The 24401-nt window shown below is 52.3% G+C and overlaps 1 protein-coding gene across 3 annotated transcripts in view; it reads left to right on the top strand.

The window, feature by feature from the left end:
- The window catches only part of THAP4 (THAP domain containing 4), a 47685-nt gene extending 27887 nt beyond the window's left edge, over positions 1 to 19798 (top strand). For all 3 annotated transcript variants that reach the window (XM_057744105.1, XM_057744106.1, XM_057744107.1), the window contains 4 exons: positions 1258 to 1417; positions 2783 to 2892; positions 3631 to 3734; positions 19501 to 19798. In XM_057744105.1, coding sequence (XP_057600088.1) covers positions 1258 to 1417; positions 2783 to 2892; positions 3631 to 3734; positions 19501 to 19620 — 494 coding nt within the window. In that variant the 3' untranslated portion in view covers positions 19621 to 19798. The remainder of the gene's footprint in view (positions 1 to 1257; positions 1418 to 2782; positions 2893 to 3630; positions 3735 to 19500) is intronic.
- Positions 19799 to 24401: the final 4603 nt, after the last annotated feature.

The raw sequence follows: 24401 nt of genomic DNA, 5'->3' as shown, positions 1-24401 counted from the left end.
GCCCTTCAGGCTCCTTTCTCCCTGCGTGTCATTCTCCCAGACTGCTTTCAATCTGTAGTCGACGGTCGTGTGATTTTGGAGGCCAAGGTGCTTCTAGAACTCCCGTCCCCTTGGCGTGTGTGACTAGGAGCAGAGCTCATTGATAGACCCGCACATCCGTCCTGTGGCCTTGGGACTTCCCTGGCGGTCCAGTGTTTAGGACGCTGCGCTTCCACTGCCAGGGGCCTGAGTTCGACCCCTGGTCGGGGAACTAAGATCCCACAAACCCCATGGTGTGCACCAAAAAAGTAAAAAATGTAATGTAGCCTCCTGCACGGCTCAGCGGACACCGCCTCCCTCCTTTTCTGCTCTCCCTTAGCATCGTCTGCACTGTTTGCCTGAACGCACTTGGGTGGGAGGCGTGGCGCGGTGTGGGAAGCAGGCGCGCCGGGAGGAGCGTGTGGCTGCATCTGGGAGCCGGACCACCTGTCGCAGGGCCCCGCCTCCCCGCGGCCTCAGCACAGGGGTGGGGGGGGGAGTGGCCTGCGGGTCACGGGAGCCGGTTTCTGAGCAGGTGCCCGGCAGCACGGGGTCCACAGCCAGGCTGCCTCCCGCCCGCGCGGGCGGGACGGGGGCAGGCGAGGCGGCGGCGGCGGCGGCCCGGGGGCCCCTGGCAGAGTGGGAGCAGCCCCTCCCCCCCCCCCTGCAGTCCCGTCGCGGGAGCCCGCGCAGGGCCTTGCTGTCGTCCTCACACATCAGTGACGCTGGGTTCCAAGGTGCCGTTCTGGGCAACGGTCTCAAGGGGCCCCACCTGGAGCCGCTGACGTAGATCCGCCGCTTCTCCCGGGAGCCGCGTCCACGTCTGTGGCTCGCAGCAGGGCGTGCTTGTCGTGCTCTCCTGGCCCCGAAGCCCGCCGCTGCGCGTGCCACCAGCTTCCTTCTGTCCTCCACCTCCATCGCCAGGCGCCGTGCTGGGGTGCCCGCGGTCCCAGCCCTCCTCTGAGGACCGGGGGCCTCTGGCCTCCCCTTGCCTGCCAGGCCCTCCCCGTCTCCTCTGTGTGGGAGGGGCTGCGGGCTCCGAAGCTGCATTTGGCAGGAGGACGTTTGCTAAGTGCTTGACCCTTTTCTCCCCCTCTTCACAGGTGGCCGGTGGCATGTTCAGGGCCCCGCGGGGTGAGCTGTGACCACCAGGTCCTGCCCGAGACGCATGTGCTTGCCCACACAGAGCTCCCCAGGGACAGTGGGCAGCAGCCAGTGACTCTCTTCCTCTGTCCGCAGAACCCCCCAGGATGAACCCCGTGGTGGAGCCACTGTCCTGGATGCTGGGCACCTGGCTGTCAGACCCGCCGGGAGCCGGGACCTTCCCGACCCTGCAGCCCTTCCAGTACCTGGAGGAGGTGCACATCTCGCACGTGGGCCAGCCCATGCTGAACTTCTCGTGAGTCCCCTGCCGCTCTGCTCTCTGAGATGAGACAGGTGAACGCCAGCTGGGAAGGTACAGAGGGCACCTGGCGGTCTGGGAAAGGTGCCCTCTTCCTGCCCTGCACCTGGCATCTGAGATGCACGCTGGGTGGAAATGGTATCTTCTCAAGTTTTAGATAGTGTGAGGCTGAGCACAGAACCCCAGGCTTGTTCACCCAACCAGGGAGAGACGTGTGGGTGCTCGGTTAAATGCTTCATCGCGTGCGGCGTTCCTGTGTGGAGCTCGGTCACCCCAGGGCCACTGAAACTAGGGCACCCGGCTTACGTTTAGTCCTGCCCCCGAGCCAGCTGCGCAGTGTGTCGTGGCGCCCAGGCTCCTGGCGTGCAGCCAAGCACGGTGCTCCGGCGCCATCTCCCGCTTCTTGGGGGGCCGGGGGCCACGCAGGGCGGCTAGATGGGGGGCACCCCGGGCAGGGAGGCGGCCGGGGGTGTACCATCTCATACCTTTCTGTGCTCTTCTTGACTGAATGGGTGACAGGAAAGAATATCCTGCATACAAACAAAAGGTGGACGTTCTGGGTGAAGCTAAACAGGCCGTAATGTAAAGCAGTGCTTTTCAGCCGTGAGTTACAGCCCATTAGAGACGTGTGTGATTGGCTTTAATTCACCTCGTTTTGCTGCTGGTCCCTCAGTCCTGTGGCTGACGTTAGAGGAAAGTGAGGTGGAATAGAAGACGTGGTTTGGTCGACGGCGTGGCAGACGCCCTTCTCACGGGGGGCTGTGGTCGCAAGAGGGCGTGGGAGCCGTCGCCCCCAGCACGCGCCTGTCGGACGTTCACGTGCGGTGGCTGTAGGCTCCTGCACGCCCGTCTTGCTGGGGAGACTGTGCGCGTCGGCTTCGAGGCCGTGAGTCGGTGCTCTCAGGTCAGGTGCAGCCCTCCCTCAGCCCGTGAATTGCGGTGGCGGCGGGTGAACAGACACCCTCTTCTGTCTCTTAGCCTGTGAGTGGATTGGGCTCCTAAACAAGAAAATAACCCGCAAGAGGGAAGGCCTGGCCTTGGGTGGGACTTGACTGTGTTGGTGGAGGGCTTAGACTGAGACGTGTGTGGCGGTACTGGGGCTGAAAGGGCCTTGGGGGAAGGGTACACCCCGGCAGTGGGGAGGCTGGGGAGGGAGGAGAGATGAGCGGGGCCCGCAGCCGTGGTCGCCTGTGTCTCCACACAATGTCCTTTCTCCATGTGGTCGGTGCTTCACGTTCGGTGGGTGGGACCCTTGCCAAGGGAGGAGGGGCAGGCCGCAAAGTCTGGCATGCGCTCTGGTGGGCACCGCCCGGTGGCTTCACCCCACCACCTAGGGCTTCACCTGTCCCGTTACCCATCCAGGTTCAACGCCTTCCACCCGGACACGCACAAGCCCATGCACAGGGAATGTGGCTTCATCCGCCTGGAGCCCGACACCAACAAGGTGGCCTTCGTCAGTGCCCAGAACACAGGTACCCCCCTCGCCGCCTGCCCTCCCTTCTCTTAGTGGCCGCGGACGTGGCCCCGTGGGCACCCTTCAGGGCAGAGCGTGCCGGGCCTTTGGACAGCTCAGGGGAGCTGGCAGGTGGGGGGCCGGCAGGCGGGACGCTGCGGGAGCAGCTCTGCGGGAGCAGGCTGGCTCCGTCTCCGGCCCTCCGCACTCACGTCTGTGCTGTCGCGCAGCCTCCCATGCGGGTGGGGCTCTGGGGGCACCTGGACCAGGGGGCGGAAGTTCTCTCCGGAAGTCTGCTTTGCCCCAGGGGGAGTTCATCCTAAAATAGTTGGTCAGGTTCCTGAGTTTGCAATTACTCAAAACCCACCTACGTGACCCTTCACCTTAGTCACGGGCTCAAGTGAGCACTCACCTCCTGGAAGCAGGTGGACGATCAGGACCCCCCTGAGCTACCTGGGGTGTCGGCAGCCTGGAAGTCGGTGGGCGGCCAGAGGGGCGTCCGTCCCTCTGGCCTCACGCTCCTCCTGTCAGATCGCTGGGGGTGTGGGAGGGCCGGGCTCTGGGCACCCCCCCGTCGGTCACCTCCCCCGGCTGCAAGGGGATGTGTGTCCTCTCCCTCTGGGTGCCTGGGGGCCGTCGCAGGCGAGGGGACTGTGGTGCCTCTGGCTGCGACGCTCAGATCAGTGGGTCCTTGATGGGAGGGAGGGACCCGCGAGGGTGGCCGGGCAGCTGGCTGGACGGGTGGTGTCACCTGCAGGCATCGTGGAGGTGGAGGAGGGCGAGGTGAACGGGCAGGAGCTGAGCATCGCGTCCCACTCCATCGCCAGGATCTCCTTCTCCAAGGAGCCGCACGTGGAGCAGGTGAGCTGTGGGGGGCCCCGCCCGGGAGGCCTGCGGTCTCCCGTCGCCACGCCTTCTGGTGCTCCGCAGGCAGGGATGCGGGCGTCTGGTCCGTGCGCACGCGGTTGGGTGGGCTTGGGTTTGCGGAGCACTTGCGTCCCCACCAGCATCGCACGGGGGCCCGGTTCCTACTCCTGACCAGCACCGGGCGGGGGGGGGGGGTGCTCAGGGTTTCTCGTCTTCTGAATCCAGTAAGTAAAGGAAGTAAAGGTGGCATCTCATTCCTGTGTTACACCTGACGTGTGAGTGAGAGGACCTTCTCCACGCTCACCGGTCACTCGTATTCCGTGTTCTGATACTTGATGTTCGAAGTCATGGCCTGGTTTTCTGTGAGGCGTCATTTTCTCATTGATTTATGGGAGACGTCTGTGTTCTGTGGATACTCGTCTGTTGTCTGCTGTGTGTGTGACAGTCCCCCCCCAGCTGGCTTAGCTTAGCCTCATGCTGTGTGTGTGCCAGTCTGTCCCCGTCGTCATCGTGTCCCCCCCCCGCCCAGTGGCGGCTGAGGTTAGCCTGACGTATGGTGTGTTCTACCCACAGGCCGCACACCTTTCTGTAGCTGGCCCTCAGGGTCTTTTCTTTAATGGGGTCTGAATTTGGGTTCTTGCTCAGGAAGGTGTTTTCTGCTCCAAAGTGATGACATTATTCATCCGTTTTCTTGTACTCTTACAGCTTTTCCTTTTTACATGTAACCTGTTCGTCTCTCTCAGATTTGTTTTTACGTGACAGGCACCCGAGACCCCACAGGGTAGCCGTGCTGAACAGCGTGGGGGTGCGTCGCAGTGGTTTCGGATCTTGTTTCGTGTGTTTCAGTAGATGGTGTCAAAGTTTGTGTCTTTGCAGAGTTGGTCCTCGCGGCCTTGGCCATCCCGTGGTGAAGCTGCCGTTCTCGTGGCCGCGCTGTGCCCCTGCCCCGCAGCAGCGCACAGAGGGCCCGCTTCCCCACGCCCTTTCTGCGGCTGGGCCTCCAGCGTAGGCCATCCTGGTGGCTTCCGGGTGGCATGTCAGTGTGTGTGAATCACATTTCCCGCGACTGATGGTGTGGCTTCTCCCTTCCACCTGCTTATTTGCCACTTGTGTTTTTTGTGACATGAGCGTTCACGTCCTTCATCCTTTTCCTCCAGCAGCGTGTTTGCCTTATCTCTGAGCTGTAAGAGTCTGTTCTGTATGCTGGACACAAGTCCTCTATCAGGCAGGTGTGTGAGTCTGTGCTCTCAGCTTGAGACCTGCCATTTCCTTTCTTTAACAGAATGTTTTATTTTTGATGAAGTTCTGTTATCATTTTTTTCTCTTACAGTTAATGCTTTTTGTGCCATCTTTTAACATTTTTTGCCTAACCAAGGCACCGACTTTCACCTGCATTTTCTTTTGATTGATATTTTTGATTGATTGATTGGCTGCATTGGGTCTTTGTTGCGGCACACGGGTTTTCTCTAGTTATGGCCAGCAGGGGCTACTCTTCATTGTGGTGCACGGGCTTCTCATTGCAGCAGCTTCTCTTGTTGCAGAGCACGGGCTCTAGGCATGTGGGCCTCAGTAGTTGCGGCACACGGGCTCAATAGTTATGGTTCAGGGGCTCTAGAGTGCAGGCTCAATAGTTGTGGCACACGGGCTTAGTTACTTAACGGCACGTGGGATCTGCCTGGAACAGGGATCAAGCCCATGTCCCCTGCATTGGCAGGCAGATTGGTAACCACTGCGCCACCACGCAAGTCCATCACCGGCATTTTTTTCAGGAGTTTTTACAGTGTTCCCTTTTCCTTTAAGGTTTAGGACTTGGGAATTTATGTTTTTGTATGGTGTGAAGTAGGGGTCAAGATGCTTTTATTTTTCCCTAAATAGATACCCAGTTGTTACAGCACCATTTTTCAAAAAGAAAATTATCCTTAACTTGTTGAGGTGTGTGGGTGGCTTTGTTGAAAATCCCCTCATTGTGTTTGTGAAGGTCTTCTCCTGGACTCTCTTCTGCCCCCACTGATCTCTAAGCTGCCGTCACAGCAGTGCCATGCTGTCTTGATGACCGTAGCTCTGTGTTTATCCTTGAAACTGGATAATATAAGCTGCCCGATTGTTTTTTTCTTTTTCCAAAATTTGTTTGGCCATCCAAGGATCCTCTTATTTCCGTGTGGGTTTCAGAATCAGCTTGTAACTTTCTAGAAAAAATTTTACTGGGATTGCTTGAGTTTCTAGACGAACGTGGGAACTGCTGTCTTCAGCAGAATGAGTCTTGTGATCCAATATCAGGCAAATCTCTACATTTATTTAGGTTTTTTTCCGCCCTAAGTTATTTTGCAGTTTTCAGTGTACAAGCTGTACACATATTTTGTTAAAGTTTTCCTATTTCATGGTTGTAGATGCTATTGTGATTTTTTAGTTTTTCCAATTATTTATTTGTAGTATATAGAAATAAAATTGACAGTTGTAGGTTGGTCTTACATAACCTTCTTAAGTTCACTTATTTATTTTGGTAGTTTTTTAACAGATTGCTTAGGATTTTCCGCATAGACAGTCATGTCATCTGCTATTCCAGACAGTATCTTTTCCATCCTGGTGCTTTTTATGTCTTTTCCTGCGTTACTGCACTGGATGGGACCACCCACATAGTATTCAGTACCAGGAGTGGGAGTAGACGTTGGTGCCTTGTTCTCTGTCTTAGGAGAAGGTATTCAGTCTTTCACCACTGGATGTGATGTTAGCTGTAGGTTTTTTATGGATACTGTTTATAAAATTATATCTCCTTGTATTTTTAGCTTGCTAGTTTTTTTCATTGAAGTACAGTTGATTACAATATGGTCAGTTTCAAGTGTACAGCAAAGTGATTCAGTTATACATGTGTATGTGTATATTCCTTTTTTTAAATTCTTTTCAGTTATAGTTTATTATAATATATTGAATATAGTTCCCTGTGCTGTACAGTAAATCCTTGTTGTTTATATGGTCGTGTGGCTAGTTTTAAAAAATCGTAAGTGGGTATTAAATTCTGAGAAACGCTTATGATGAACTACAGTTAACAGGTTTTCTAATGTTGAGCCAACCGTGCATTCTTCAGATAAACCCCATTTGAGTGTGATGATTTGTCATTTTTATGTTACTGGGTTTATGTATTACTAAAACATGTAAATTGGAAGATTTTTGTGTCATATTATTTCTTTTATTCTAATCAATCTGGGTTTAATTTCTTCCTCTGCTTTTTCTTGTGTGTGTTTGTTTGGGGGGGGGGGGCGGCGGTCTTCTTAAAGGAAAAACTGTATTATTTCCTAGCTCAGAATATTTTATTTCTCCAGTGATTTTGCTTCCTTGAACAGGATTATTTAGAAGTATGTTACTTATTTTCCAGCTATTTGAGGATTTTCTTGCTGTGATTTCTAATTCAGTTCTATAAAGCCCAGAGAACATGGTCTCTGTTTGAACGTTATGCCCCAGTATATGATCTAACTTGGTGAATATTCCATATCCACTCAGAACAAAGAAGTATTTGACAGTTGTTGGGTATAGTGGACTGAAAATGCCAGTTAGGTCAAGTTGATTGATAATGTCATCAGATTTTCTATACACTAGCGGATTTGGTATGTGTGGGGGATGCCCTGGTTCCATGTAATTACTGAGAGATATTGAAATCTCCAGCTACGACTGAAGATATTTCCGTTGCTTTCTTTGGTTCCCTTGCTTTTTGCTTCAGAACTTTGAAGCTCTGTGACTTAGGTGCATGCAGATGATATACGTGCTACATTTATGAAACCTCGTCCTTTATACCTCGAAGTCCACTTTGTCTAATAGAAAGGTAGCCACACCTGCCTTCCTATGCGTATTGTTTATACAGTGTATCTCTTTTCCTGCCCCTTTTACATTCAACTTGTGTCTATATTCACAGTATAGACTCTTGCTTTTTTTTCCCTCTAGTCAGAAAACTCTGTATTTTTTTAAAATTATTTATTTGGTTGAGCCGGGTCTTAGTTGCAGCCAGTGGGCTCCTTAGTTGTGGCATTCAAACTCTTGGTTGTGGCATGAGAACTCTGAGTTGCGGAATGAACGTGGGATCTAGTTCCCTGACCAGGTATTGAACCCAGGCCTCCTGCATTGGGAGCACGGAGTGTTTAGCTCATTGTTATTTAACGAAAGCATTTAATGGGTGGCTGTACATCCACCATCTTGATTTGTCTACTTTAAGTTCTTTTTCGGCTTTGTTCTTTTGTTCCTTTACTGTGTTTTCTTGGGTTAATTAAATGTTTTTATCATTGTTTTATTTCTTCTCTTAGCTTAACTGTACCTTTCTTTTTTTTTTTTTTTTTTTTTTGATGGTTGGTTTAAGGCTAACAATATGCATTCTAAATTTATCAAAGTCTGTTTATAGTCAGTGTTGTACTGTTACATTTCCCACTTCACATGTGCGGTAATCCTACAGTTGTGTAGAACTGGGTTTATCCTCTCTTTGTGCTTTTGTCATCATACCTTTCACATGTAAAAAGTATCCACATATGTTATAAACCTTAGTATTATTAGTATTAAACGTTAGTATTTTTGCTTTAAATAATCAGTTGACTTTCAAAGAAATTACAGTGGCGTCCTTTCCCTTCATTCTGAACCTGCAGTCATGGCATTGCTTGTAGTATAGGTCTGGCAACATTTCTTTTGAGTTTATTTCACCCCCAACTTTTTTTTCTTTTTCAGTATTTTTTATTGTGGAAAAGTAGATACATAAAATATAGTATCTTAACCATTTTTAAATGCACACTTCAGTGGAATTAAATATGTTCGCATTGTTAATCATCTCCAGAACACGCTCACCGCGCAGAACGGAACCTCCGGGTTCAGTAAACAGGAGCTCCCTGTCCTCTCCCCCCGAGCCCTGGCAGCCACTCTTCTACTTCCCATCTCTCTGATGTTGCCTACTTAGGTGCCTCACGGAAGTGGAATCATGCAGCATCTTCCTTTTTTCCAGCTGGCTTATTTCATACAGCACAGCGTCCTCGAGGTTCATCCATGTCCTAGCCTTTGTCAGAATTTCCCTCCTTTCTAAGGCTCCGTAAGATCCCAGTGCATGGACGGACCGCATTTGCTTATCCATTCACCCCTCCATGGACACCTGAGCTGCTTCTCCCTTCGAGCGATCACGAGTGACGCTGCTGTGAACGTGGGTGCACAGACCTCTCTTCCAGACCCTGCTTTCAGGACTTTGGGGTGTGTACCTGGAAGTGGAATTGCTGGATCATGTGGTTAATTCTGTTCCTAATTTTTTGAGGACCCGCAGTACAGTTTCTTACCTTAGCTGTACCATTTTACATTCCATCAGCCGTACACAGGGTTTCCAGTTGCTCTACATCCTCATCAACATTTACTGTTTTCTGGTTTTTTGATGTCACCCGTGCTGATGGATGTGAAGTGGTATCTCCTCATACTTGGGATGTGCATTTCCCTGGTGACAGTGATGTTGAGCATCTTTTCATGTGCTTCTTGGCCGCTAGTATGTTGTTTTTGTAAAAATGTCTATTCACATTCTTTGCCCATTTTTGAATTAGGTTGTTTGTTTTTTGTTCTTGCTGTTGTTGAATTTTGGGAGTTTGCTGTCATTCTGAATATGAATCCCTTATCAGATATATATGATTGGCAGATATTCCTCTCATTCTGTGGGTTGTATTTTTTCCCTGTAAGTAGTATCTTTTGACACACGAAAGTTTTTAATTTTCATGAATTACAGGTTTTTGGTTTGTTTGTTTTTTTAATGTTATTTATTTATCTTATTTTTGGCTGCATTGGATCTTCGTTGCTGCACACGGGCTTTCTCTCATTGTGGCAAGTAGGGGCCACTCTTTACTGTGGTGCGCGGGCTCCTCGTTGCGGTGGCTTCTCTTGTTGCAGAGCATGGGTTCTAGGCGCACAGGCTTCAGTAGTTTTGGCTCGTGGGCTCTTAGAGCACAGGCTCAGTAGTTGTGGCACATGGGCTTAGTTGCTCTGCAAGCATGTGGGATCTTCCCGGACCAGGACCCAAACCCATGCCCCCTGCATTGGCAGGCAGATTCTTAACCACTTCGCCACCAAGGAAGTCCTGTCTGTTTTTTCTTCATTGGCTATACACTGATATCCAGGAAATCACTTCCAAATCCAACGTCATTAGACTTGCCCTATGTTTTCCTCTAAGAGTTTTATAGTCTTAGCTCTTGCCTTCAAGTCTGTGATTCATTTTGAGGGTCTTTTTGTTTGTTTTTTGTATTAATGTTAGGTAAGGGTACAGTGTCATTCTTTTGCTTGGGGATATCTGGTTTTCCCAGCACTATTGGTTGAAAAGACTCTCCTTTCCCCATTGAATGATCTTGGCAACCTGGTAGAAAATCATTTGACAGTATACGGAAGAATCTATTTCTGGGCTCTCCAGACTGTTCCATTGGCCTGTATGCCAGTATCATACTGTTTTGATTACTGTCATTCTGTAGTAAGTTTTGAAATCTACTGAGAGTGCCTTTAGATTCCATATGATATTTTAGGATGGATTTTTCAATATCTACAAAACAGATCATTGGTATTTTGATTTGAATTTCATTAACTCTGTGGGTCTCTTTGGGTAGTATTTATTTTTTAATGATATTAAGTCTTTCCAGTCCATGAACATGGGATGTGTTTCCATTTATTTATGTTTTCTTTAATTTCTTTCTGGAATGTTTTGTAGTTTCCTTGAACAAGTCTTTCACCTCCTTGGTTAATTCCTAAATTTTCTTTTATACTATTGGAAATAGAATTGTTTTCTTAATTTCCTTTTTGGACTGTTCATTGTTAATGTATAGAAATGCGGCTGATTTTTTGTGTGTTGACTTTGTTTGTATCCTGTTACTTTGCTGAATTCATTCATTAGCGCTAAGAGTTTTGTCTGTTTGGAGGCCTTAAGATGTTGTACATAAAATATATCATCTGCAGAAATAATTTTACTCCTTCCTTTACAATGTGGATTCCTTTTATCTCTTGCCTAATTGCTCTGGCTAGAACTTCCAGCACTGTGTTGCATGGAAGAGGTGGGAGTGGGCATCCTTACTTTGTTCCTGGTCTTAGAGGGAAAGCACTCAGCCTTTTAGAGTACTTTTACCATGAAGGTATTAAGTTCTGTCAAGTGCTTTTTGTGCATCAGTTGAGATGATCACGTGGTTTTTCTCCTTTGTTCTGTTAATGTGGCATATCATAGTGATTGATCATATTTGGAACCATCCTTGCTTACACTCCAGGAATAAGTCGCACTTGGTCATGGTGTGTGACCCTTTCAGCACACTGCTGGATTTGGTTTGCTTATTTTGTGGAGGAGTTTTGCTTCAGAGTGCATAAGGGATGTTTGGTTTGTAGTTTTCTTGCTGTCTCTGTCTGGCTTTGGAATCAGGGCAGTTCTGGCCTCATAAAATGAGTTAGGAAGTGTTCCCTCCTCTTTGTTTTTGTTGGAAAAGTTTGAGAAAGATAGGTGTTAGTTCTTTACATGTTTAGTTCACCAAACATTTCACCAGAGAAACCATCAAATCTAGGACTTTTCTTTGTTATCAGATTTTTTTTATTACTGATTCAATCTCCATACAAGTTATAGGTCTATTAAGATTTTTCTATTTCTTCATGATTCAGTCTTGGTAGGTTTTGTGTTTTTAAGAATTCATACATTTCATTTAGGTTGTCCAATTTGTTCACACTACTCTTTTATAATCCTGGTTTCTATAGCGTTGGTGGCAATGTTCTCACTCTCATTTCTGAGTTTATTGATCTGAGCCTTCTATCTATTTTTCTTAAGCCGTCTGGCCAGAGGTTTATCAATTTTATTGATCTTTTTGAAGAACCAACTTTTGCTCAGTTCTTTTTCTTTTTTTATTATTTATTTATTTATTTATTTATTGGCTTCGTTGGGTCTTTGTTGCTACACACAGGCTTTCTCCAGTTGCGGCGAGCAGGGGCTACTCTTCATTGTGGTGTGTGGGCTCCTCAGTGTGGTGGCTTCTCTTGTTGCAGAGCACAGGCTCTAGGCGTGCAGGCTTCAGTTCTTGCGGCACAGGGGCTCAATAGTTGTGGTGCACGGGCATGCAGGACCTTCCCGGAGCAGGAGTCAAACCCGTGTCCCCTGCGTGGGCAGGCGGCTGCTTAACCACTGCACCACTTAGGAAGTCCTCAGTCAGTTTTCTGTTCTCTGTTTTACTTACCTCTGCTCTAATCGTCTTTATTATTTCCTTCCTTCTGTTAGCTGTGGGTTTAGCTTCTTCTTATTTTTCTAGCCCCTTAAGTTGTAAAGTTAGATTAAAGATCTGAGATGTCTTCTTTGTAAAACTGTGAGCTTCCTAAGTATACATTTCCCACTGAGCACTGCTTTTGCTGCATCTCATAAGTTTTGATATGTTGTGTTTTATTTTTATTCATCTCAAGTATTTTCTAATTTCCCTGTAATTGTTTCTTTGATTCACTGGTGGTTTTGAGTGTGTTATTTAATTTCCACAGATATGTTACTTTTCTAGTTTTCCTTCTATTATTGATTTCTACTTTTATCCGATTGTAATTGGAGAAGGTACTTTGTATGATATCTGTCATTTTCAATCTGTCGAGACTTAATTTTTGTCCTAACGCGTGGTCTGCCCTGGAGGATACCCCGCCTGCACCCGAGGAGGCTGTGTGTCCTGTTGTCGTCGGGCCAGGTGTTTTTCTGTGTTCTCTCTGGTGGTTCTGTCCGTTACTGAGAATGCAATCTTGACGTCTCCATCTGTTCCTTGAGAACTGTCTGTTGCTCCCTTTCATTCGGTCGCTTTGTGCTTCGTTTATCTTCTTGCTGTTTGAACCCTTTATTAATATATAATGTCCTTCTTTGTCTCTTGTAACCTTTTTTGCCTGTTTTGTCTGACACTAGTTAAGCTGCTCTGGCTGTCTTTTCATGGCTATTTGCGTGAAATGTTTTTTCCATCCTTTCACTTTAAATCTGTTGGTGTCCTTGGATCTTATGCTAGTCTCTTGTAGACAGCATGTGTTTTTATCCATACTTCCAATCTCTGTCTTTTGATTGGAGACTTCAACCATTTACATTTAAAATAATTACTGATAAGGAGGGGATTACTTCTCTCATCCAGCCATTTTCTTTTTGTCCTTCATTTCCTGCCTTACTGCCTTTTGTGTTTAGTTGATTTTCTGTACTGAAACATTTTAATTCCCTTCTCTTTTCCTTTTGTGTATATTCTATAGATATTTTCCTCCAGGTTACTATGGGAATTACATGTAACATGCTAATCTGAAGTTGCTACAGTAACAGCTTTTGTACCTTTACTGCCGTCTCTGTCTGTGTCTCCATGTCACCTGTACGGTCCTTTCATGTCACCTGCAGGGCCGCCTTGAGCATGTCTTGCAGGGCCATCTGCTGGGAAGGAGCTCCCTTGGCTCTCGTTTATCTGAGAATGTCTTGATTTCTCCCTAACTTTTGAAGGGCAGTTTTACTGAATAGAGGGTTCCTCAGTGACAGTTCTTTTTCTTGCACTTTGACTATTTCCGTGCACTGCCTTCTGGCCTCCAGAGTTTCTGAAGAGAAATCTGCTGATAACATGATTGGGGGGGGTCCCTTCTCTGTGACAAGGTGCTTCTCTCCTTGCTTCTTTCAAGGTTCTCTGTTTTTGGCTTTCAGATTTGATACTTTGTGTCGGTGTGGGTCAGAGTTCATCCTGGTGGAGTCCACTGAGCCTCTTGCACGTTTCTGTTTGTAGGCCTGGGTGGAGATGTTGGGGGTTCAATTCCAGACCACCTCTGTGATGCGAATATCAGAATATCGCAATCCAGCGAGTCACACAAAATTTTTTTCCCGGTGCCTGTAAAGTTGTGTTTACACCATACTGCAGTCTACAGTGTTGTGTCTAAAAAAGCACATATACCCTATTGCTAAAAATACCATCATCCGAGCCTTCAGCAAATCACAGCCATAACATCAGAGATCACTGATCACAGATGCCACAACAAATACAACAGCGATAAAAAGTTTGAAATATTATGAGAAATACCGGAAGATGACGCACAGACGCAGAGTGAGCACGTGCAGCTGAGAGGTGGCGCCGACAGACTTGGTGGTTACAGGGTCCCCACAGGCCTCCGCTTTGTAGAGGAACTCAGCACCTGCTGGGCGCAGTAGAGCAAGGTCTGCTAGTGTCTTTCCCTACTCTTTTTCCTTCTGTTCCTCCGCAGTAATTTCCATTGTCCCATCTTCAGGTTTGTCAGTTTTTCTGCCTGCTTGAACCTGCCTCCAAATCCCTCTAGTCAGCTCTTCATTTTGGTTTGCATACCTTTCAGCTCCATCTTTTAAGTTTTCTGTCTCTTTATCGATATTTTAATTTTGTTCATATACCACTTTGACTTTCTCCAGGTCTTCCTTTAGTTCTTTGAGCATCTTTGAGACACTGTGTTAAGTCTTTGCTGCAGAGTCCACCGGCAGATGTTTCTCGGGGGCAGTTTCTGTGGTTATTTTCCCTTTGGATGGGCTGTACTTTCCTGTTTCTTCATGTGCCTTATGACGTTGTCGTTGTTAAAAACTGCACGTTTGGATCTAATAGTGCAGTGACTCTGGAAATGAGATTCTCCCTCTTCCCCAGGGTTTGGTGGTTTCGTTACTGGTTTTGTTTGTTGTTTGGGGCTTGTTTTGATTGTGGGCTGCCTCTGTGCAGACAGGGTGCCAGAGGTGTAAACTTGAGGTCTGCTCAGGGCTTTTCTGAGCCTTCCCGCGGCATGTGCAGTCACTTTCCAACTTTCCCCGTTTGTGCAGCTGTTCCAAATGTCTTAGCCTTTAATGTCTGCATCCTGAAAGAGGAAGGAGGGAAAATGAAGTGGGGTAAAGGGGGGTTGGCCCGTTAAACCCCCTGGAGGTCACTTCAGCTGGAGGCTGGCCGCCTTTGCACCTCTGACCAAAGCGCAACCGGCGATCAGAGCACAGGACTATAACATCTGTGAGGTGGAACCCTTACACCCCAGATCGGAACTTGAACCCACGTGCTGGGACTCAAACCCTGCCAGAATCCAAGGTCTTCCAACTGAGATCACATACCTAGTTTCAGGAGTTAATGAGGCTCAGGTTCTTGCTGTCTCATCACAGGAAGAATTCAGTGAGAGACAAAGTGAGAGGTAAGAAGTGGGTTTATTTAGAGAGATACACCCCACAGAGTGTGGGCCATCTCAGAAGGTGAGAGAGGCCCCAGGGTGTGGGGTTGTCCGTTTTTATAGGGGTGAGTAATTTCTTAGGCTAATGAGTGGGAGGAGTATTCCAGCTGTCTCGGGAAGGGCAGGGATGTCCAGGAGTCAGGCCACCGCCCACGTTTTGACCCTTGCGACCGGCCTCAGAGCTGTCCCGGCGCCTGTGGTGCTCACTTAGCCAGTGTGCTGCAGGGAGGCTCCAGCTCCAGTGGGAGTCCGCCGTCCCGGACCCGTTTGGTTCTCAGTCAGTTTGTGTCGTGTCCTCGGGCTCTGTGATCCTTTCAGAGGTTGTGCCCTGCTCCCTTCCCTCCTGTTTCAAGCTGGTTTTCGTGAAGTTCAAGGATTTGTAGCCGTTATTTCTTCAGGTTCTTTCTGCTGTACTGTTATTCTGTCCTCCCTTTGGAACACGTATTAGGCCACTTAGTATTGTTCCCCCTGCCCTGGGACTCTGTCCACTCTTCTTCATCTGTTTCTCTATATCATTCAATCTGGTTATGAATACAATTGGCTTGTCTTCAGATTCCCTGAAGTTCTTCTGTCGCCAGTTTGCTGTTGAGCCACTACAGGAGTTTGCGCCTCTCTGTGTCTGTGCCTTTGCTCACGCGGCCCTTGTTCCTGGTTTGCGTCTGCTGCTTCTCCCACTGCCCATCTCTCCACCTCCTGGCCTCTCAGCGGCGGGGGGCACCGAGGGGGTGGGGAGGGTACGATCCTGAGCTGTCTCCACGGCGGTAACACAGATTCTGCACACCAGGCCTGCCAGGCCGGGGACGCACCCTCACCCAGGGCAGAGCCCACACTCGGCAGGCAAGGCGGGGAGACACGTCTGTGTGCATCCGCGGGTGGGTGGGTAAGGCGTGGTGTGCACGTGCTCACAAGGACTGCGACACGGCCGGAAAGAAGCAGCAAGTCCTGCCGTGCGCAACAACGCGGGTGAAGCACGAGGGCGCCGCAGCGAGTGAGCCGAGCCAGACCCCGAGCGACTTCATTTACATGTGAAATTTCAGAAACAGAAAATTCACAGGAGCAGAGGAGAACACCAGTTCCTGGGGCTGGGGTGGGCCAGATGGGCAGACGTTGCTTCGTGGGTACAAACTTCAGGTGTGAGGTGGACAGCGTGGCGCTCGGGTTGACAGTGCTCTGTTGTCTTCGTGAAATTTGCTAAGAAGGAAGAGACATAACTGTGAGGTGATGGTGTGTTCACTGACCTTATTGTGGTGAACGTTTCGCCACATACCCGTGTGTCACATCGTCACCTTAAACCTGCACAGTGTTCCCTGTCAGTTACATCCCGGTGGAGCAGGAGGAGGAGCCTGTACAGGCAGCAAGCGCCTGCCGCTGTTCTAATTCTTTTTTTTTTATTGGAGTATAGTTGGTTTACAACATTGCGGTAGTTTCTGCGGTACAATCGGGTGAACCCACCAGACACGTCCGTACGCCCCCCGCTTTGGAAGTCGGCAGAGTGTGGAATTCTCCAGCAGCGTCCTGATGTCCTTGTTCATCAGACTCAGCCCCTCCTGACGCCTCAAGTGTGGTCGGGGTGGCTTCTCGGCTTTTCTGTGTTAGGACCTAAAACAAAGTCAACTCCATCTTACTCCCTCCTGGCCTTTCCTTCTCCACCTCTTCCCTGCCAGACAAGCCATAACAGCAGCAAGGAAGAACCCCTTGGAGAAAGCACTAAAGCGTCAGGAAGTTCTCACGTCCCACTCCCCTCTGCGGGGACATTTCTCTCGGGTCTGTGCAGTCGAGGGGCGGTGAGCCCGCTCGGCTGAGGCAGGAACTCACGTCGTCGTCAGGATGGGCTCTCTTCCTGTGCTCCAGAGGCCGCCTGGCCACCCAACCCGCCTTTGCGGAGCTGAGCGCCCAGCTGCGCGGGCTTCTCTGCAGCATGCGGCCCCGCAGCTTCTGTTCACCCAGGGGCCTCGTGCAGGCTCCACTTCAGGGTGTTAGAGGCAAACCGCTGCTTCCGTCCCCACCTCGCTCAGACGGGGGTCAGCCTGCAGCTCAGATGGGTCCCGACCCTGAGGGTAGACTCGGGCTGAGCGCCGGACCGCCGGAAGCAGCCCCGCAGGCTGCGGCTGCCAGCGGAAGCCGGGGGCCCCGCGCGGTCTGGTTCTGAGCCCGAGCGCAGTCCTGCACAGCCTGCCTCAACTTTAAATTCTTCCAGGTAACTCATTTGAAGCAGAAAACAGCACTGGAAGTTTCATGCAAGGGGCCGCGAAGCCCAGAGGAACCTAACAGGTGATTCCCGGTCACGGGGACACACCGCAGTGGCGGTGCTGTCACCGGGGGCGCCACAGTGAACACAGCTCGAGCGTGTGCTCCTTGCCAGGACCCGGGGAGGTTGGGGTGCTCAGCGCCTCAGCCACGCGGCCCCCCCAGCGACGGCCTCTGCCTCTTGATGCCCCATGGTCTGCCCTGGAGCCAGGCGGCTGTCACCGACGTTCACAGACTTCGGCACAAGGAAGCAGCGCTGAGGGCTGAGAGAGAGGCGGCCCCGTCGGGCAGCGTCGCCCCTTTTCCACGGAAAGGCTGACGGGGGAGAGGCCCAGCTGCAGACCCCCGGGGAGGCGTTGCCTTTGCCCCTGCCTGTGCGCCACCTGCCCACGTGGGCCCAGGCATCCGGTGTGAGGGCCGAGAGCCAGCGTCCCACGGTGGCGGCGGGGCATCCCGGGAGCAGGACGGGCTCGGAGGACAGGCGGCCGCCGTCCTGCAGAAGCTGAGCGCGTGGCGCGTGGCTCGGGGGACACAGGCCTTGTTTCTCTCCACTGCACTCGTGCTTCCTCTGCAGAGCGGCTTCAGGGTGAGAGCCTGGATTCCAGAGCCAACGCTGCGGAGCTGGGGGCAACGCCCGCTGTCTGCTTTGTCTGCCACCTTGTCTGGGCCGGCCCGCCCGTCCTGCCTGGCCCACCCTCTTCCTCATCAGTAGCCTGTCCTGCAGCCCTCTCCTGTCCCCAGCGAGGTTTATTACAGTGGCGAGGACAGTGCGTGGACCTTTGATACTTGTGGACTGTGGCAGGGACCTTAGGACAGTGCTGCTCAGACCATGAGGCAGGTGTGGCCCTGGGGCTCAGGATGGAGATGCTGAGGCACCGGGTCTGGGGCGGAGCCTGGGACTGCAGCGCTGGTGCTGCAGGCGCCTGGAGCCCACTGGGGCGCAGGGACGCAGGACCCTGGCTTCGAGCCTCCTCTGCCTCTGCCCTCACGCGTCTTCACTGCACACACACAGTAGACCCTCATGTGCAGTGTCTGGACTGCGCAGTTTTCCACACATTTACCCCACTGTTGCTCTTCCTTTGTTCCTGCATCTCTGCTTCTACCGTTTTCCTTCAAACCCAAACAACCTCCTCTAGTATTTTGTGTAAAGAAGGCGGGAGTCCTGCTGGTGGTGGGAATTCTCTGTGGCTTTTCTGTCCAAAATGTCTTTATTTTGCCTTCATTTTTGAAGGGTATTTTCACGGCAGCTAGAATGCCAGGGGGACACTTGTTTTATGTGCTTTGAAGATGTCCTTCCACTGTCTTCTGGTTTCCATCCCCCTGTTGAATTGCTTGAATTCCAGACTTGGCATATGAGAAAGCCTGGATGGCTTGAGGCTTTGCGTGATGCTGCCTCCCACCAAGAGCAGCGCTTCTGGTGGTTTGTCGAGGAAGGGCAGGTCCTGTCACTCGAGAGAGCTGTTTTGAAACTGGACTTCCAGTCTATTTCTGGGTAACTCTTACTCCTGGGGTGCAGCCCTCCGGGGGTCCTGCCCCCCCGCAAGGGGCGCGGGTTCCAGAGGGTGGCCCCATGGGTCGGGGTGCCCCTGCCCGGCTCCTCAGCCTCGGGTGGCCTCTTAGAGGTAGCACAGGCCCCGGGGTGGGGGGCTTCTCCCCGCTGCATCTCCCCGCTGCACGCCCTTCTCCCTGAGACCTTGGCCTTGCAGCCTGGCCGGTCCTTTGAGGAGACTCACTGAAATGTGGCTTTGCTCTTTTCTCTGCCAGAGGGCTGGGGAGTGACAGCGCGGCTGTGGCCTGGCCACTCCTGTGTCTGACACCTGTGCCCCCACCCAGCCCACACGCCAGGGCTCTGGGCGCCAGGGACCTGCCGCTGGAGGTGGCTCCCACGGTGGTCGCGCTTTCATACTCTGTTCACAGGCCTTCCAGGCAAATCCGTTCTCTCATCAGGGGCTTGTTTGCTGCAGATTTGTGTTCTTGTGGGAAATGGTTGCCATAATTGGCCCTGATGAGTCAGGGGCTCCAGAAGTGCCGGTGCCGAGGCTTTCGAGAACACAGTGGACGTCAGTTCCCACTGTTGAGAGAGAGCGGAGGGAACAGAGAGGGACTCGCCAGACGGTAGGGCTCTGGTCAGACGGCGAGCCCGATGCCCGCGCTCAGCCCTGGGCGGCAGGGAGTGGGCACAGGCCAGGGGTCGGGACGCCCGTGGAGCTGCCGGCCACTCCCTGACCACTGAGGTGACTGACGTGTTGCAGCCGCTGCAGGAGCACGTGGCCTGTGGTGGCACCTCAGCGGTGGTTGAACCTTTGGAAGATAATATTACAGCGTTTTGTATTTGTTTTGTTCTGCTCAGATTACCCGAAAATTCAGGCTGAATTCCGAAGGCAAACTTGAACAGACGGTCTCCATGGCAACCACTACGCAGCCCATGACTCAGCATCTGCACGTCACCTACAAGAAGGTGACCCCGTGACTCCAGGTAGAGCTGCATCCCTGCGGGGCCTGGCCTGTGCAGTGACACTTCAGCTTCTCAGCGGCCTCCGCGGCAGGTGTGGGTGTGGCCGCAGGTCCCCGTGGGTTCGAGGGTGTTGCCACGTGCTCCTGTAATGGCGTAGAAAAACCAAATAAAGGCCTTTATTTTTATGACTGAGCATTGTGAATATTACCACATGCACAGGGTGTACATTTCTTTCATCTGCTGCTATTTGTTTTCAGAGTCTTTTCCCTAAAAAAACTAAAAAGGGGTGACTCTCTCATTTTCTTCCTGCAGTTTTGACAAGATCTAAAAATATTTATACATCTTCAGTAGAGTAGTGAGTAATAAGCTGAAGACAAAGGTAGGACCAAAAGGAGTGCAGTTAACTTTCCTTTCTTTTTAAAGAGCTAAGCGTGTAAGGACCCCACTTCCATGTGGACAGAGGGCGTCCCCCCGGCAAGAGGATGCCTGTGAATTCAGCATCACTGTGTGCATTTGATTTTATTCTCAGCAGCACAACATCACCTTCATTCGTTCCTCGGTTTACAGTGGAAGTGTCCAGACATACACCGACCCCTCAGGCCTCACCTAGCTCCAGCACCTGCCAGCATGTCCCCACACTGGTGCCTCCGTCTGCCCTTCCCCCTTCTTGTGGCGGGGGGGGGGGGGGGGGATCTGAAAGCGAATTCCACACACCGCGTCACTCATCTTGAGCTTCAGCGTGTGTGTAAAAGCAAAACAAAGCCTTTCTCTTTTTTTTTAACACAGAACAGGGTTCCTGGGGAGCCTCACCAAGAACGTAGACACGGGGTGAAGGGGGCCGTGCTCAAGAGCAGAGGTCGGCGCCTGCAGCCACACACCCCCTTGTCACACCGTGGGGACAAAAGGCACCACTGGGGGGTTGCCAGTCCCTGGGAGCACAGGAGGGACCAGGGCCGGCGCCGAGCCCTCAGAGGAGAGTGGCCGGAGTGTGAGTGTGAGGAACTGGACCGGCACCCCAGGCGCAGGGGGTCTGTGGTGGCTGTGCTGGGCTTGCCCAGAGAACCGGGTCTGCCGAGACTCAGTGCCTCTCCAGCCGCGAACCTGTGAAACCAGACGAGGTACGTGCCTCCGAGATGATGGGAGAGGATGGACGGACACTCCCTTCCAAAAGGGAGAAGCAGGAAAGAAGGAGGCGCGGCAGGTGCTGAGCAAGTCCAGAACCTCAAGGCCCGAGAGTGGTCCTCTGAGGCTCAGCGTCTGTCTTCCGGGCCCCCAGGGTGGTCCTGCACCCACAGCTTTGCCGGTGCAGCCCTCACCGCAGTTCTCAGGGGCCAGAGGCGTGTGCCTGCGGCCCTGCCCTTCTGGGGTCCCCCTGGTGGGGTTGGGCCTTTGCCTGGGTCCTGAGCCTTCGGCTGCGGTGGCTCCAGCCTTCTACATCGAGGGGAGGCAGCCAGGCCCCGGCTTTCGCATCCAGTACGCAGCAGAGACGGCACCTTGAGGACGCCAAACACCAATTCCAGCAAAGTTTGGGGCTGTGCCCTGGGGGGGGGGGGCAGCCCTGCACAGGAATGTGGGGAGCAGAGCCTTATCCTCTGGGGCTGGGATGGAAGGGACACCCCCACGATCTCTGAAATGCCTCAGAGTCACGTGTCCACTGTCTGGCCTGAGGCGCCGGCTTCTGTGCCGATGGCTGCCGGCCCCCCGCGCGCGGGTACCCAGCTCCGCATCCTCTGGCGCCTTTACTGCTTCCAGTATCACTAGACTGAGGCCTGCCCACGTCTTTAAGGTCCGCCTCCTCTTTGGGCAACCATCCTGCCCTTAAATTCCTGCGTTTCACTCCCGGCATTCACGAGAAGCGCGGTGCCGCGTGCCCCAGCCCTTTCCCCGGCTTGGAAACTTCCAGCCAGAGAACCAGCCCCGCTGCTCCCAGGCCGCCTCTCCTCGGGTCTCCGGGGTCCCCGTGTGAGCGCCTCGCGCCGGCCCGGACGCCCGCGAGGCCCCGGCGGTGCCGCGGTCCGCGCCCTGCCCGCTCCCTGCCGTGGCCCCGGGTTCCGTCCCTGGGCGGCGGCCAAGAGCCCACGCGCCCCGCGGCCGTGGAGTGGGGAGGCCCCGGGGGGAGCGCTCAGCTGGCCCCACCGCACGTCGGCACAGATCCCGGCAGGAGGAGACGCCCGGGCCCTCGAGGCCGCGAGCCCTCAGCGGGAGGAAGAGTTTCTCCCCGCCTGGCGACAGCCCAGCCAATGGGAAGCCGCCGCGCTTCAGACCCCCCCGTTTCCTCCAATGGGCTTTCTGCTTGCGACAACCCCGCCCACCTCCCTTCTCCATAAAAGCGCCGCCTCCGCCACGCGCGCCGCGCCTGCCGGGGGGCCTGCCCGTGGGTGTGCGGGCTCCGGGCGTCCGCTGCGCCTGCGGGAGCCGCCTCTGTCGGGGAGCTCCAGCTGCTGCCGTCTCCGGCGAGCTGCCCGGCGTTTCCGGCAGCGCTCTGCGGGGCGCTCCGCCGAGGGGTCTGGCGCGTTCCTCTGCCTCCGCCGCCGCCCGAGGCGCGCACCGCCCAAGGGCTGCCCAGGGCTCCCTGCCTCACGTGGCTGATGCCCCAAGGAGCAGGCGCAGGCGGCGCCGCCCGCCCTCCTTACTCCCGCCTTCTGTCCAGCTGCCCGCCCGTGGGTGACGCCCGCCTGAAGCAGCTGCCCCATCGCAGCGGCCGGAAGGCTGTCCTCTATCTAAGCCGGCCCTCCTGCGTTCGGCGGTGGAGTTCTCTCCGGAGAGCTGCCCTCCGTCCAGTGAGGCTTCGTTTGGCCCCTCTGAAATGTTCACACCAGAGAGTCAGCGGACACGCTTCTCTCTTCCCCGGTGATCGTCCATTGTTGAGCACGTGTGCCCGGGGCCTCCGGCGCTGGCCCCGGACCGCGCCGCTTCTCACACCACACCCCCCTCTGCCCCTCCTGCCCCTGTTACTAACCCAGTGCTTTTTGTATGTTTGCTGTGAGCTCGTCAAGTCCAGTCGTTTTCTTTGACAGGCGGGAGGTGCCCACATGATGCTATAGTTGGCTGGACGGAGCCCCTCGAGCCCCTGATGGCCTCTGTGCCCACTTACTGCCCCAGAACCTCTCTTCTCTTTAGTGGCGGTGGGAGGGAGAGGCCCAGGGCAGAACAGGAAAATCCCTCTATAAATTACCTTCTCGCTTATTTCCGCTGAACTATTTGAGATCACATTGCAGAGATCCTGACGGTTCACCCCGGAGCACTTTAGCATGGGGCCTGTGCGTTGTTTAAGAAAGGCAGAAATTGTGCATCCGCACTAACGTTTCCAATTCAGATTTTAAGATTATAAAATTTTTTACTGAAATTCTGTTTTTTACCTCTTTTAAGATGAAAATCCTGTTTATCATTATTTGCTTTCTCCTACAGGATACATATGGTTACTTGAGAGGAATAATATTGTTATTAACAACAAGACTTCTGATTTGTTTGATTTTTTAAAAAATATTTATTTACTTATTTATGTAGCTGCACCAGGTCTCAATTGCAGCATGCGGGCTCTTCATTGCCATGTGTGGGATCTTCCCTGCAGCACGCAGGATTCTTTAGTTGCGGCATGCGAACTTCTGGTTGCGGCAGTTGGGATCTAGTTCCCTGACCAGGGACCAAAGCTGGGCCCCCTGCATTGGGAGCGCAGAGCCCCAGCCACTGGACCACAGGGAAGTCCGTAATTGTTTTGTTTTGTTTTGTTGCTATTTTTACAGCTTTCTCATTGAAGATATAAAGTTGAAATATGGTTGGAATAATTGATTTCTCTGGGCGTCTTATGTCACCAACTTGATAGACAAACTCATTTAATTTTTACAAATCAACTGTTGTCTTAAGCTAGCTTTGCTTATGCAAAACATCCTACGTGGCCCTACTATCAAAAGTGTAAAACAAGGTAAATTTTGCTCCACATGGGTGTATAGCCAGCGGAGAGAGCCCGCCAGGCAGCCCTGCCGTGGCTCTTCCAGCAGAAAGCCTGAGGCCGGTATCTGGGTTGTTTCCAGTCTTTTGCTGATCAGATAGTGTCACAATGAATAACTTTATGTACGTGTCATTGGGGGCTCTTGCCAGTGTATCTTTGGGACAGATTCTAGGAGTAGGAGTGCCAGTCCCAGGGTAAAAGCCTCTGTGACTTGTCCAGCCGTTGCCCCTCCCCCACAGGGACTGTGCCATCCGGCTTCCCCCAGCACTGTGTCAGGTGACCTGCCCCACCGGCGAGAGTCTGTTGTCAGAGTTGGATTGTTGGATTGGGCCAACCAGACAGGTGAGAAATAGAATCCTGGGGTAGTTTGAGTTTAGCACCTCTCTCTTTTTTTTTGGCCACGCCGTACAGCATGCGGGATCTTAGTTCCCTGACCAGGGATCAAACCTGTGCCCCCTGCAGTGGAAATGGGGGGTCTCTACTACCAGACCACCAGGGAAGTCCCTGCGTTTCTCCCTTTTTGTCCTTTTTTTTCTTGACTTTTGATGCTTTTAGGTTCTTTTGAACTATAAATATGAATCCGAGTGTTCCTGATTTTCAATCACGACCTTTCATGGAGGTGAAATGCATGGTTACAGCATGAACTCCACTACTCCAGCGTCCAGAGTGTACAGTTGAGTGGCATTTAGTGCATTCCCGGCATCGTGCGACCATCTCCTCTGTCTGCTTCCAAGATGCTCCTGTCACCCCGAGGAGAAACCCCCCCCCCCAGCCCCCGTTAGACAGCCACTCTCACTCCCCACCCCTGCTGCCGCCACTCTGCTTCCTGTCTCAAGTTGCAGGTACT

Source organism: Hippopotamus amphibius, chromosome 8, assembly GCF_030028045.1.
Source record: "Hippopotamus amphibius kiboko isolate mHipAmp2 chromosome 8, mHipAmp2.hap2, whole genome shotgun sequence".
Lineage (NCBI taxonomy): Eukaryota > Metazoa > Chordata > Mammalia > Artiodactyla > Hippopotamidae > Hippopotamus > Hippopotamus amphibius.
Note: the sequence above shows the minus strand (reverse complement) of the source record. Positions and strands in the feature narration are given on the sequence as shown.